We start from the raw sequence: 14,031 nt of genomic DNA on the forward strand, positions 1-14,031 counted from the left end.
CCCACTGTGCCTGAAAACGTTACCAATCTGTCCCACTCCCCTGCTCTTTTCCGATTGCCTTCCAAATCTTTCCGTATTAATTTAAAATCCAAATCACTTTTGAAAGTTACGACTGAATTTGCTTCTAACAACCATTCAAACAATGACTTCAGTCTTCCCAATATTTAATTGGAGGAAATTTTCTGCACATCCGCCAAACAGTCTGATAATTTACCAAGAGTGGAGAAGTCGAGAGAGGTGGTGGTGAAGCAGAGCTGGGAGCTGTCAGTGTAAATGTGATAAGTGACAGTGTTTTCAGATGATGTCACTGTTTGGAACAGGTTAATGAAAAATAAGAGGAGACCAAGTCTGGATCCTTTGGGGACACCAGAGGTGACTCTGTGAGTGGAAAGGGAAGACATTGCAAGTGATTCTCTGGCGATGATTAGATAGAGAAGAATGGAACTAGGAGAGAGCAGCCCCACCCAGCTGGACGACAGGGGAGAGGCGAAGGTGCAGAATGATGTGGTCAACCTTGTCAAAGGCTGCAGACAGGTCGAGGACGAGAAGGGAGAGTTTATCTTAGTCACAGTCACATAGGATGTCATTTGTGACTTGGATAAGAGCTGTTTCAGTACTGTGACAGGGGCAAAAACATGATTGGAGGGATTCAGAGATGGAGTTCTGGGAAAGATGGGCAGGGATTTGGGAGGTGACAACAAGGACTTTGGAGAGGAAAGAGAGACTGGAGATGGGGCAGTAGTTTGGAAAGACAGTGGGGACAAAGATTTGTTTTTTGAGAAGGGTATAATGATGGCAGATTTAAAGGAGAGAGGGACAGTACCTGAGAGAGAAAACTGTTATCATAGTCAGTGAACATGGGGAAGTTGAGTGATCAGTAGTTTAGTTGCAACAGGGTTGATGAAGGAGGTGGGTTTCATGGACAAGATGAGCTCTGAGAGGGCCTGAGGGGAGATGGGAGAGAAACTACAGAAAGATGAGAGTTCAAGGCTCGGGTAATGGGGAACTTTAGGGAGGGCGAGTGGAAGGGAGGGAAGCAGCAGAGGCAGCTGATCGGATTATCTCAATCTTAGTGACAAAGGAGCTCCATGAGATCCTCACACCGGTTGCTGGGGGTGAGGATGGAGGCTAGGGGAGAGGGAGAGCACTTCAAAATGAAGTAACTTGTGTTAGAGATATTAAAAAGATTCAACACATTGTGTCTTTAGCACAAAACTAATTTATGTGACATTTATCCAGAATATTAGCCCCTCTAAGTGGTCTGTAGTTTATTAACATCAGCAGAAACAGATCCCAGGGAACATGGTTCAGTCCTGGATGTGATTAATAGCAAATTCCCAGCACTTTAGTTACTTGTGAACTTGCTGGTGTCTCAGCAGGTTGGATGAGGTAGTGAATCCCTTCCCACACTGGAGGCAAGTGAATGGTCTCTCCCCAGTGTGAACTCGCTGGTGTGCCAGCAGGTTGGATGAGGTAGTGAATCCCTTCCCACAATGGGGGCAGGTGAATGGCTTCTCCCCAGTGTGAACTCGTTGGTGTGTCAGCAGGTGGGGTGAATGACTAAATGCCTTCCCACACTGGGGGCAGGTGAATGGCTTCTCCCCAGTGTGAATTCGTTGGTGTGCCAGCAGGTTGGATGAGGTAGTGAATCTCTTCCCACACTGAGGGCAGATGAATGGCCTCTCCCCAGTGTGAATTTGCTGGTGTCTCAGCAGGGTGGATAACTGAGTGAATCCCTTCCCACACTGGGGGCAGGTGAATGGCTTCTCCCCAGTGTGAACTCGCTGGTGTCTCAGCAGGTGGGATGAGGTAGTGAATCTCTTCCCACACTGAGGGCAGATGAATGGCCTCTCCCCAGTGTGAATTTGCTGGTGTCTCAGGAGGCTAGATAACTGAGTGAATCCCTTCCCACACTGGGGGCAGGTGAATGGCCTCTCCCCAGTGTGAACTTGCTGGTGTGTTAGCAGGCTGTGTGACTCAGTGAATCCCTTCCCACACTCAGAGCAGGTGAACAGTCTTTCCCCCGTGTGAACTTGCTGGTGTCTCAGCAGGTGGGATGACTGAGTGAATCCATTCCCACACTGGAGACAGATGAATGGCCTCTCCCCAGTGTGAATTCGCTGGTGTACAGTGAGTTGGGATGATCCCCTGAACCCAGTCCCGCATTTAGAGCACTTAAATGGTCTCTTGTCAGTGTGAACACATTGATGGGACATCAGCTCCCAGGAACTTTTATAGCACTTCCTGCAGTCTGGGCATTTAAAAGGTCTCTCTTCACTGTGAACTCGCTGGTGGCTCAGCAGGTGGGCTGAAAGAGTAAATCCCTTCCAACAATTTGAGCAGGTGAATGACCTCTCCCCAGTGTGACTGCATCGATGCTCTTCCAGCTCAGATGGGAATCTGAATCCCTTCCCACAGTCCCCACGTTTCCATGGTTTCTCCCCGATGTGGCTGCGCTTGTGTCTTGACAGGCCAGATGATCAGTTGAAACCTCGTCCACACACAGGACACATGTACGGTTTCTCTCCACTTTGAACGGTGCTTTTTCCTTCCACATTCAAAATCAAATGATATTCAAGTTACGATAAATCGGGTGAATGTCAGATTCTGCTGTGATGTTTTGTTTCTGCTTCCTGGCTGCAAATCCTCTCCTTCGAATCCCCTGTGAAACTGATTTAAAACAGAAAAAAGGAAGTGAGAGAGAACCCACAAAAACACAAAGGCAGGTTGAGCTGAATGAATCTGGTAATTTGTGGGGCCGGCATGAGGAAAAAGTGACCATGATGCTAGATTGTCATAATAACCCAACTGGTTCACTAATGTCCTTCAGGGAATGGAACCTGCCACCTGGTCTGGGTCTACACAAGACTCTGCCTCCATGGGATGAAAGAGAGAGGTGGGAGGATCAGGGGGTGAAGATGTGTTTAATACATCTTCAGCTCAACCAGAACTTTGGCAGAATATCCCAAACCCTCAACGTCCCACGACCTACGACCTAGAAGGACGAAGGTGTCAGTGAAACCATCACTTCCAACTCACACACTGTCCTAACTTGTCTGACATCCAGTACTGGACGAGCAGAAATTTCCTCCATTTAAATGTTGGGAAGATGAAAGCCATTGTTTTCAGTCCCTGCTACAAACTCCACTCCCTAACCACCAACTCCATCCCTCTTGCAGCTCTCTGAGGCTGAACCAGACTGTTCACAATCTTGTTGTCATATTTCAGCCCAAGCTGAGCTTCTGACTACAAATCACTAAAAGCACCCATTTCCACCTCAGTAAAATCACCCAACTGTGTTCCTGCCTCAGTTCATCTGCTGCTGAAACTCATCCATTCCTTTGTTCCCTATAAACTGAACAATTCGTCTGTGCTTCTTGTCGGCCTCCCAGATTCAACTCCATAGAAACTGGAGGTCACCCAAAACTCAGCAGCTCATGTCCTTACTTGCACCAAGTCTTGTTCACCATCGTCCCCTGTGCTCCCTGATGGTCGTGGTCGTCTCCAGCCCTTCAGCCTTCCAGGATTATCTGAGATCATCTAATTCTGACCCACCCCTAGCTCCAATTCCTCCCGTGCATCCACAATCTCCTCCAGCCTCCTCAGCTACCTGTTCCACCCCAGTCCGTCTCCACCAGCCGTACTGAGCATGCTCTGAGCACAGCCCAGCCCCCATGCCGGTGCTCTGGGTTCCTGTTCTCATTGATAGGGGGCTTTCTGACCCATGAGGCATTCTGGGTAATCCTACCGCCATTGAGGCCAATCAGCGAACAGACAATTTTTTTCAACACCGGCTCTGAAGAAGGGTCATATGGACTCGAAACGTTAACTCTGTTTGTCTCTCCACAGATGCTGTTAGACCTGTTGAGCTTTTCCAGCAATTTCTGTTTTTGTTTCAGATTTCCAGCATCTGCAGTTTTTTGCTTTTGCCTCAGGCAATTCTTTTTCCCCAGTTGGTAAATCAGAAGATCCATGAATGAGGGGGATATTGGACAGGAAGTATAATGAGAGGTTCAGACACTTTATTAAATACTCACAGCAGAAGCACATTAATCTGATCGGAGATCACTTCCACACGAGCAGCCAGCGGAGTGGAGCCTCTGGAGATTCTGGTCCCTTTCCCATCAGTATTTACAGGAGCTGGGACATGGAAAAGAGTCTCAGTAAAATCAGGGATTTATTTGTTCACTGTTTTAAAATGGGTCTGGGCTCACACTCAAAGTTTGTGCAGCCTGTGATTCCCTGGGATTATTAACCCTCCCCTTCCAGACCCTTTGGGCTCTCTATTGTTTCTCAATATCCTCCCGGCCCTGTGACTCCCGAGGTTTATTAACCCTCCCTCTCCAGGCCCTTTGGACCGTCTAATGTTGGACTCTGTATTGCTTTTCAATGTCCTCCTGGCCTTGTTGTATCTGATCCAATAAAAACCCTCCTTACATCACACAGGGAACAGCTTTAGACATGTTCTGACTTTTCACCTCAATCTTATTCTGCTGAATGATCTCATTGACCGTTCCCTTTCTCTCGATCAGTCCGTCCACCATCTCTTTTCTGGATTTCACTCCTTCTTGTTGTTCCAGGATTTCATCTCTCTGCCTTTTATTTCTTTTACTGAAGATTCTTGTCCATTGCTGCCTCACAGCCTCGTCCTGTTCCCACATATTCTCCATGTCTAAGTGCTTCCCAGCGGCCGTGCCAGCCGTGGCCCCTATTCCAGCCCAGTCACTGATCCCTCTCTTCCCTCCACCCTTTTTACTGGTGTCACTATCACAGGGACGATCGTGGTGTTTTGCAAAACTGCCTTAACGCCGGGGTCATGGCTACTGGTGGTCACAGTCCACCCATCTCTCTCCCTGCATTCTGACTTCTGAAATCCCCGGATAATTCCCTTATCATCTGAACATCAAGGTGCTTGAAGATGGGATGATATAATCTTGGGGACGGGTGTGTGGTATTCAAGGCAAATAGTACAGGAACTATTTTAAATCTTGTATCACTATATAGGCTTTCTGAGTATGGGTGATGATTAAACCATTTGTGGGACCAATTTCTTATGGCAGAACAGATTAAGGGGTAGTCAGTGAAGCATATGGGGCCTTGGGCTTCATAAATAGAGGTACTGAGTATAAAAACAGAGGCATTATTTTGGCATTTATAATGAAGGCAAATGGAATTTTGGCATTTTTTGCAAAAGGAAGAGTACAAAAATAGGGAAGTGTTGTTGCAACTGTACAAGGCTTTGGTGAGACCGCACCTGGAGTACTGTGCACAGTTTTGGTCCCCTTACTTGAGGAAGGATTTAGTTGCACTGGAGGCGGTTCGGAGGAGGTTCACTAGATTGATTCCAGAGATGCGGGGCTTGTCTTATGAGGAGAGATTGAGCAGTTTAGGCCTATACTCGCTAGAGTTTAGAAGGATGAGAGGAGGTCTAATTGAGGTATATAAGATGCTAAAGAGGATAGACAATGTAGACGTGGAGCGGATGTTTCCCCTTGTGGGGCATTCTAGAACAAGAGGCCATAGTTTGAGGCTAAGGTGTGGTAGATTTAAATCAGAGATGAGGAGGAATTACTTTTCTCAAAGGGTCGTGAATCTATGGAATTCACTATTCCAGAGTGCAATGGATACCGGGACACTGAATAAATTTGAGGAGATAGATTTTTAATTAGTAATGGGTTGAAAGGTTATGGGGAGAAGGCGAGAAATTGGAGTTGAGGCCGAAATTAGATCAGCCATGATCGTATTGAACGGCTGGGCAGGCTCGAGGGGCTGAATTGCCTATTCCTGCTCCTAGTTCTTATGTTATAGAGTTTTGGTTAGGTCACAACTAGAATATTGCATCCAGTTCTGGTCCCCAGTCTTTAGGAAGAATGTGAGGGGCCTTGATAAGGTGCAGAGGAGATTTACCAGAATGGTTCCAGGGATGAGGGATTTTAGCTACAAGGTTAGGCTGGAGAAGCTGGGGTTGTTCTCTTTGGAGCAGGGGAGATTGAGGGGAGATTTGATAGCGGTGTACAAGATTATGAAAGGTTTAGAATAAAGTAGACAAAGGAAATCCTTTTCCATTAGCTGATGGTACAAGGATACAGGTTTTGGGAAAGAGAGGATATGAGGAAGAACTTTTTTCACAGCAAGTAGGGTCATGTGATTTGTCCAACAAATGTGTAGCTAGCGCAGGGGAATAAATTCTAAGGGAGGAGTTTCCTAGGAAGTGGTTGTATGAGGGGCTGGCTGGATACAAGCAGCCACACAAGCTCTTGTCTAAATAAAGCTTAATTTGTTTGACTAAAAAGCCTCTGAGAGCATGTTTCTACAATAATAACCTGGAACTCAGCCCAGGAGGGTGGTGGAAGTGGAGACGATTAATCATTTCAAAAGGAAAGTGGATGTTATACTGCCAGGATTTTATCAAGGATTTGACCATGTTAAGTGCATGCTGGAGCCTGAGTTTCCGGTCATTTATCATTTAACTTCTCCGCCCCACTCCCACTCTGACCTCTGCATCCTTGGCCTCCTGAACTGTTCCAATGAAGCTCAAGGGGAGTTTGAGGAACAGCAGCTCATCTTTCGAATCGTCACTTTACAACCTTCCAGACTCAGCATCGAGTTCAGCAGTTCCTGCACCAACAGAGAGTTGTCAGGATCTGGAACGCTCTTCCTGAAAAGGTGCTGGAACCTGATTCTATGTTTAGTCTCCGCCCAATCATCCTAGATTCCCCAACCAGTGGATAGAATTTCTCTCTATCAGCCCAATCAGTTCCAATTAATAACCCAAAAACTTTGATCAAATCACCTCTTCATCTTCTAAATTCCCGGGTTTCCGGGATTACAACGCTCATAGTGAGGTGCTGGATTTTGGCAGAAGGGATAGGGAGAGGGAAAATATAATTCATGGCTCAGTTCTAAAGAGTGTGCATGGACAGAGGGACCCGGGGTTCATGTGCTTTGATCTCTGAAGGTGACAGGATGTATTAAGAGAGAAGTTAGTAAAGCCGATTGGATCTTGAGCTACATAAATAGTGACATTGAGACCAAAAACAGGAAACTATGCTGAATCTTTACAAAGCTCTGGTTAGGCTCCAATTTGAGTTTCTTCTGGTCACCCGAAGTTAGCAAGGATGTGAAGGTCCTTGAGAAGGTGCAGAGGAGGTTTACCAGAATGGTTCCTGCAAAGGAGGTTGAGGTGGGATTTGATTGAGGTGCACAAGGTTCTGGCAGGTTTAGATAAGGTGGGCAAAGAAAAGCTGTTCCCATCAGCTGATTGTACAAGGACTCGGGGACACAGATTTAAGGCTTTGCGTAAAAGGTACGGGAGATGTGATGAAGAATGTTTTTACACAGTGAGTGGTAATGACCTGGAGTTTACTGCCTACGAAGGGAGGTGGAAACGGATATGATGAATGATCTCAAAAGGAAATTGGACAGACACGTGAGGGAAATAAACCTGCAAGGATATGGGGATAGAGCAGGGGCAGGGGAATGGGATGACTGGATTGCTCCAGAAATCTGGCATGGACTCAATGGGCTGAATGGCTTCCTCTGTGCCATAATGACTCTTTTGTGTAATCTTCTGCTGTAATTTAACCCTTGGAGTTTGGATATCACTCAGGTAAAACTGTGCTACACTCCCTCCTGGTGTTTTTCCAGTCACATTGATATCTGAAATTTTCTCCCACAAACAGAACAGACAAACCTTCCACATTCAGATGCTGCTTATATTGAGTTTCTGATGAATCGAGTGAATCTGTCAGATCTTGTTGTGATGTTTGGCTTGAGTTTCCCGTCTATCAATCCTCCAATTCCAGTGCCCTGTAAGTTTACAGAAACCATCACTGTCAGTCTAGGACAGAAATTCACAATATTCTCTCCTCTAGGGTTGCCAACTCTGATTAAATGGAGGCTCCATCACATGACTTGTCCCTATGCTCCAGCCATTAGTCGGCCAACACATCCTTCCTTGTGACACACTGCCTTCTCAGGCCAATTGGAAAGCAAAATGCCTCGTGACGCAATTGGATGATGATTTGTCCCACTTTCAATATTTTTATAAAGAGAAACATTCAAAGAAAATTACAAATTAAAACAATCTTTTTAATGCCCTTAAGATATTTCTCCAGAGCTGCACACAGCAATGTCCTGGAGATTGATCTTCAGCTCCTGGAAACTCCAGTCCAATCCTGGAAGGTGGCAACCCACTCTTTGTCTGTCTCCTGATCCAGGATCACAGCGCATGCGCCCTGCTGTACCGGGCCTGTGAACGGCAGGCGCCCCGTAGCTCATAGACCTTTCGGTGCTAATGCGGGACCGGTAACTTTTTATTCGGGGTTCGAAGCCTCCACGTAGTATTTATGAAGCCCCCCGCCCATTCCGCTGGCTCTAATCCTCCCCGCTCACCCACCGACTCCATTACTCAACTGCACTCGATTATTTCTTCCGCATTCCTTGCAGCGCCATTGACAGTCTGCATTGCGCATGCTCTACTCTCAATGGGGAACTGCGCCTGCGCGGGGCGCGCCTGTCGTGTGGATAGGGCACATTCTTACCCGCAGTGAATGCTGGGTCAGAGCGACGCCATTGAGATCAGACATTTTTTAGTAGAACATTGTGATTTGCGATCAGAATTCCGATTACAATTGGAGCCATTTGTCCAAGTTACAAATTTACTAAATCAATTGATACAGCAACTAAAGAGCACGGGTCCTCCACCATAGTTTTGTCCTGGGTGTGATTAACAGCAGAACAAACCCCTACAGTTAGATGTGGACTCACTGGAGTCTCAGCAGGTGGGGTGAACAAGTGATTTTTTTTCCATAGTCATAAGTGTTAAACTATCCCTCGCGAATAAGAATGGACTAGTCGTAGATCAAAAGTTGGAGTGTTAACCAGGGGGCAAACTGAGTGAATGCCTTTGCACACACAATGAGTCTGATTCTCCTCCCTCAAATGTGAATGTGCTGTTGCGTCAGTAAGTGGGATGACTGAGTAAATCCTTTTCCACATTCGGCTTTCAAATTATCTTTGCACGGTGGGGTTTTATCTAAGAATTTCCAGCTCAGGCGGTAATCACAAATCCTTCTGGTGGTTAGTTTCACAATCTTTTTTAAAATTCATTCATGGGATGTGGGCGTCGCTGGCTAGGCCAGCATTTATTGTCCATCCCTAATTGCCCTTGAGAAGGTGGTGGTAATCTAGCTTCTTGAACCACTGCAGTCCATGTGGTGTAGGTACACCCACAGTGCTGTTAGAGAGGGAGTTCCAGGATTTTGACCCAGCGACAGCGAAGGAACGGCAGTATATTTCCAAGTCAGGATGGTGAGTGGCTTGGATGGGAAGTTGCAGGTGGTGGTGTTTCCCAGGGATCTGCTGTCCTTGCCCTTTTAGATGGTAGTGGTCTTGGGTTTAGAAGGTGCTGTCTAAGGTGAGTTCTTGCAGTGCATCTTGTAGATGGTACACACTTCTGCTACTGTGCGTCAGTGGTGGAGGGAGTGAATGTTTGTGGATGGGGTGCCAATCAAGTGGGCTGCTTTGTCCTGGATGGCGTTGAGCTTCTTGAGTGTTGTGGGAGCTGCACTAATCCAGGCAAGTGGAGAGTATTCCATCACACTCCTCACTTGTGTCTTGTAGATGATGAAGTCAGGAGGTGAGTTATTGCCACAGGATTCCTAGCCTCTGACCTGCTCTTGTAGCCACAGTATTTATATGGCTAATCTTGTTCAGTTCCTGGTCAATGGTAACCCCCAGGATGTTGATAGTGGGGGATTCAGCAATGGTAATGCCATTGAATGTAAAGGGGTGAAGGTTAGATTCTCTCTTGTTGAAGATGGTAATTGCCCAGCACTTGTGTTGCAAATGTTACTTCCCACTTGTCAGTCAAGCTTGGATGTTGCCCAGGTCTTTCTGCATTTGAACATTGACTGCTTCAATATCTGAGGAGTCGCAAATGATGCTGAACATTGTGCAGTCATCAGTGAACCTCCCCATTTCTGACCTTGTGATGGAAGGAAGGTCATTGATGTAGCAATTGAGGTAGTGTCCGAGGCCCAACCGGCAGTGATGTCCTGGAGCTAAAATGACTGACCTCCAACAACCACAACCATCTTCCTTTGTGCTAGGTATGACTCCAACCAGCAGAGAGTTTTCCCTGATTCCCATTGACTCCAGTTTCACTAGGGCTACCTAATACCACACTCGGTCAAATGCGGCCGTGATGTCAAGGGCAGTCACTCTCACCTCACCTCGGGAGTTCAGTTCTTTTGTCATTGATTGAACCAAGGCTGTAATGTGGTCAGGAGCTGAGTGGCCCTGGCGGAACCCAAACTGGGCATCAATGACCAGATTATTGGGGCTGGAGACTGATGGGGCAGTAATTGGATGGGTTTGATTTGTCCTGCATTTTGTGTACAGGAAATACCTGGGGAATTTTCCTCATTGCCAGATGGATGCCAGTGTTGTAGCTGTACTGGAACAGCTTGGCTAGGGACGTGGAACGTTCTGGAGCACAAGTCTTCAGTACTATTGCTGGAATATTGTTTGGGCCCATAGCCTTTGCAGTATCCAGTGTCTTTAGCTCTTTCTTGATGTCACATGGAGTTCATTTCAGCACTCTCCAGTTAAAGAAAAGCAAAATACTGTGGATGCTTCAAATCTTAATTAAAAACAGAAAATTTTGGAAATACTCAGCAATTCTGGTAGCATTTGTGAAGAGAGAAACAGTTTACATTTCAGGCCCATGATCTTTCATCAGAACTGGACTGCATCTGTGCACAGATTTAAATATTAATCTTCTGTCTCCATCCACAGATATGCTGAGTATTTCCAATGTTTTCTGTTTTTAATCTCTGGTTTGAAATGTTGCTCTGGAACTGCATATTAAATTTATTAGCGACTAAATGATATTTATTCTCATTCTGTCTGCAAGTGGAAACATCTTCCACTTGTCTACCCTGTCAAACCCTTTCATAGTCTTAAAGGATCAGGTCATCCTTCATTCTCTTTTCTAGAGAAAACATTTACAGCCTGTCCAGTCTTTCTTAATTGGTGTCACCTGCCAGTTCTGGCATCATTCTAGTATTTTTTTCTTGCATCTTCTCCAGTCCTTTTAGATGTATCTTATAATATGGAGACCTGAGCTAATCTGAGCAGCAAACTCACCATTGTCCCCAAAAGCGCGTATGTTTCAGTATTTTACTAATTTTCCCATGAGATGAATATAAAATGGGATGGAATAACCAGATCTAATGAGCCAGACTGTAACATTTTGCAGTAATTACAAAGTTGTCTCTTCTCCTTACAGTGAAACGGTGGCTGTTTTACTCTTAATCTGTCAATTATGACATTAAGAATAACGTGTCAGAGAAAGACAAGATTTCAGTGCTGTTACACTAGGCCAGACTAAAGTTCAGTTAATATGATTGCCGAGCAGTGATTGGGAGCAGTTGCAAGTTATTCTCTGTCTTGAATATATTCCAGATGCAAATCCATGAAAGTTTAGATACTGGAGAATCAATGGTTTGGAGATAGGGAGGAAAAGTGGAGTTAAGGAGGAAGAGCATTTAATGGTGTAGAGGCTCAAGTGGCCATATCTTCTCCTGCTGCTCCTATTTCTGGTTTTTTTATGAACATCATTTTGAATCATTTCCGTGCGAGCACAGCAGATGCTGCACCCACCCTTTCACCTCCTCCCTTCCTACATTCCCGGCCCTCAATACGCTTTTCAGGTGACACAGTGATTTCCTTGTACTTGTTGCAGTTTAGCATCGTGTTTTCATTACTCATGATGCCGTCTCTCCTACACTGAGGAGATTAAATCAAATTGGGTGACTGCTTTGTGGAACATCACCATTCAGTTTGCACATGTGATACTTCTGATCATTTACTATTTTAGTTCTCTGTCTCACTTCAGTTCTGACCTCTCTGTCCTCAGCCTCCTGCACTGTTCCAATGAATCTCAAAGGCAACTCGAGGAACACTGTTCATCATTGATTAGACACTTTGCAACCTTCTAGACTCAACATTCATTTCAACAATTTCAGATCATAACCACCACTCCCATTTTTTCAGACAGTAGGTGCTTGTAACTGTTCTGCTGTTATCATTCAGACCTCCTCTGGACCTGTCTTTTGTCTCTTCACTTGTCCCATTAGTTTATTTACTTGTCTTCTTATCACCCAGTGTTGCCTTGCATCATCTGCTTTTTCATTTAATCACTCCAGCCTTCCATCCTATCACAAGACCGTTTGTTCTTTTCTCCTTTCCCCTTCTCATTTCCCTGACTCCGTAAATGCTGGAAAACAACTAAATCTCTAAATTCTTCCAGCTTGGATAAAAATTTAGCGACCTGAAACATTTACTCTGTTTCCCTCTCCACTCCACTCCATCTCCAGCTCTAATTCCCGAACAGAAAATGCTGCCAAGAATCAGCAAGTCAGGCTGAGTCTGTGGCCGCTCTCAGCGTCTGAAACCATCACAATGCCTGGGTGATTGACGGCAGCTCCGGACCAATAGGAAGAGTGGGCGGCACTGGAAGACCGTGCGGGACTAGCTGGTCCTCCAACCAATCGGAATGAAGGACGGGTGCCACCTGATCATCCTTCCGGCTGGCGCCCTGCGCGCAGGCGCAATGTTGTTGTGACTGAAGTCTGGGGCTTGCGGGAGCTGAAGGAGGAAGGATGGGGGGACAAGGTGAAAATCTGGGTAACTGAGGAGAGGAATGGAGCCGGAGAGTGGACTGGATGCTGCATAAACGCTATGCCTCGGTCTCTAAACCCGAATGAGAAGCTGCCGGACCCGCGTTTGCACCAAATCGAGCAAACCTGCGACCTCCTCCGGTCACAGGCCCGAGTTAACGGCCGCCATCTTTCTAGGGTCAATGTGCAGCAGTGCGCATGCGCAGTTATCCCTGTCTCTGACAGCAGGAGGAGAGAATATTGTGCATTTCTATCCTAGACTGCCAGGGATGGATTTTGGAAACTCCTTTTACAGGGGGCTAGAAGGGGAGGATTTACACACAGCAAACTAAAACCAAGGGAAATGTTTGTCTCTTCTCAGTTTCTATCCTGGATTGACAGTGATGAATTTTGTAAACCAGAATAAATACTTCTGTTATGAAAGATTGAACAGGGTGGAGCTTTCTTTTTCCTTCAGAAAATGGAAGAGTTAGCAGTGAGCTGATAGAGGTCTTCACAATGATCAATGGGTTAGACGCGGTAGATATGGAGAAAATGTTTTCACTTGAAATTTCTTGAGTGGTTACAATGTGAAACACATAGGAAACCATTGAGATAATTTTGAAAGGAAACTAGATGAGTACGTGAGGGAAATGGGAATAGAAAGATAAGCTGAAAGGATGAGATGAGGTGCATGGAATGGGAGGAGAAGCATGTGGTATATAAAAACCAGCATAGTCGTTGGACAGAATGGCCTTTGTTTTTTTGAATATTCTGAGTATTTCAATGTAAACTCCTTTTACAGGGTATTCAGAGGGTTGGATTTGCAGATGGGAAATTCAAACCAAACATTATGTCAAGATCTGATAGAGTCACTCGATTCATCAGAACCTGAATATCATCGGCCTTTGAATTTGGAAGAAGAAATGTTTGTCTGTAAGGAAAGATTTTAAACAACATTGCGACTGGAATAGCACTGAGACATACACACATGAGTGAGAGGGTTCCAGTGCAATGATTGGAAAGAGTTTTAACCAGCCTGAAAAAAAAGTGCACCATTCACAGCAGGGAGAGACTGTACACGTGTTCTGTGTGTGGATGAGGCTTCAACTGATTATCAAACCTAGAGAGAAACAAGGACACCCACACCATGGAGAAACCATGGAAATGTGGGGACTGTGGGAAGGGATTCAATTACCCATCTGAGTTGGAAACTCATCGACGTATTCACACTGGGGAGAGGCTGTTCACCTGCTCTGTGTGTGGGAAGGGATTCACTCAGTCATCCAGCCTTCACACACACCAGCATGTTCATACTGGTGACAGGCCATTCACCTGCCTTGAATGTGGGAAGGGATTTAATGCA

At 45.7% G+C, this 14,031-nt stretch overlaps 3 protein-coding genes and 1 gene segment (V, D, J or C); 2 read left to right on the top strand and 2 right to left on the bottom strand.

The window, feature by feature from the left end:
- The window catches only part of LOC144697782 (Ig heavy chain C region, membrane-bound form-like), a 321,361-nt gene that overhangs the window by 202,112 nt on the left and 105,218 nt on the right, over window positions 1-14,031 (top strand).
- The window catches only part of LOC144698212 (uncharacterized), a 298,967-nt gene that overhangs the window by 104,740 nt on the left and 180,196 nt on the right, over window positions 1-14,031 (bottom strand). The window lies entirely within an intron of this gene.
- The window catches only part of LOC144698378 (uncharacterized), a gene marked incomplete at its 5' end in the record, with an annotated part of 82,024 nt that overhangs the window by 47,842 nt on the left and 20,151 nt on the right, over window positions 1-14,031 (top strand). Inside the window, 1 exon segment of the mRNA XM_078570330.1 lies at window positions 13,908-13,946. Within this exon segment, the coding sequence (XP_078426456.1) occupies window positions 13,908-13,946 (39 nt within the window).
- On the bottom strand, window positions 295-4,670 carry LOC144698380 (uncharacterized). The gene is made up of 3 exons (XM_078570332.1): window positions 4,438-4,670; window positions 1,726-2,400; window positions 295-307 (listed from the first exon to the last, which is right to left on the bottom strand). The coding sequence occupies exons 1-3, from the start codon at window positions 4,668-4,670 to the stop codon at window positions 295-297; spliced, it is 921 nt and encodes a 306-aa protein (XP_078426458.1).

The sequence above is a fragment of the Cetorhinus maximus genome, chromosome 23, assembly GCF_964194155.1.
Source record: "Cetorhinus maximus chromosome 23, sCetMax3.hap1.1, whole genome shotgun sequence".
In the NCBI taxonomy this organism is placed as follows: domain Eukaryota; kingdom Metazoa; phylum Chordata; class Chondrichthyes; order Lamniformes; family Cetorhinidae; genus Cetorhinus; species Cetorhinus maximus.

Excerpts from the sequence above, each read along its gene's own strand:
- LOC144698380 (XM_078570332.1), bottom strand. The coding sequence starts at position 4,670 with ATGGAGAATATGTGGGAACAGGACGAGGCTGTGAGGCAGCAATGGACA. Across the intron at positions 2,401-4,437 it reads AAAGCTGTTCCCTGTGTGAT|ATTCCCATCTGAGCTGGAAG; the intron begins GTAAGGAGGGTT and ends GAAGGGATTCAG.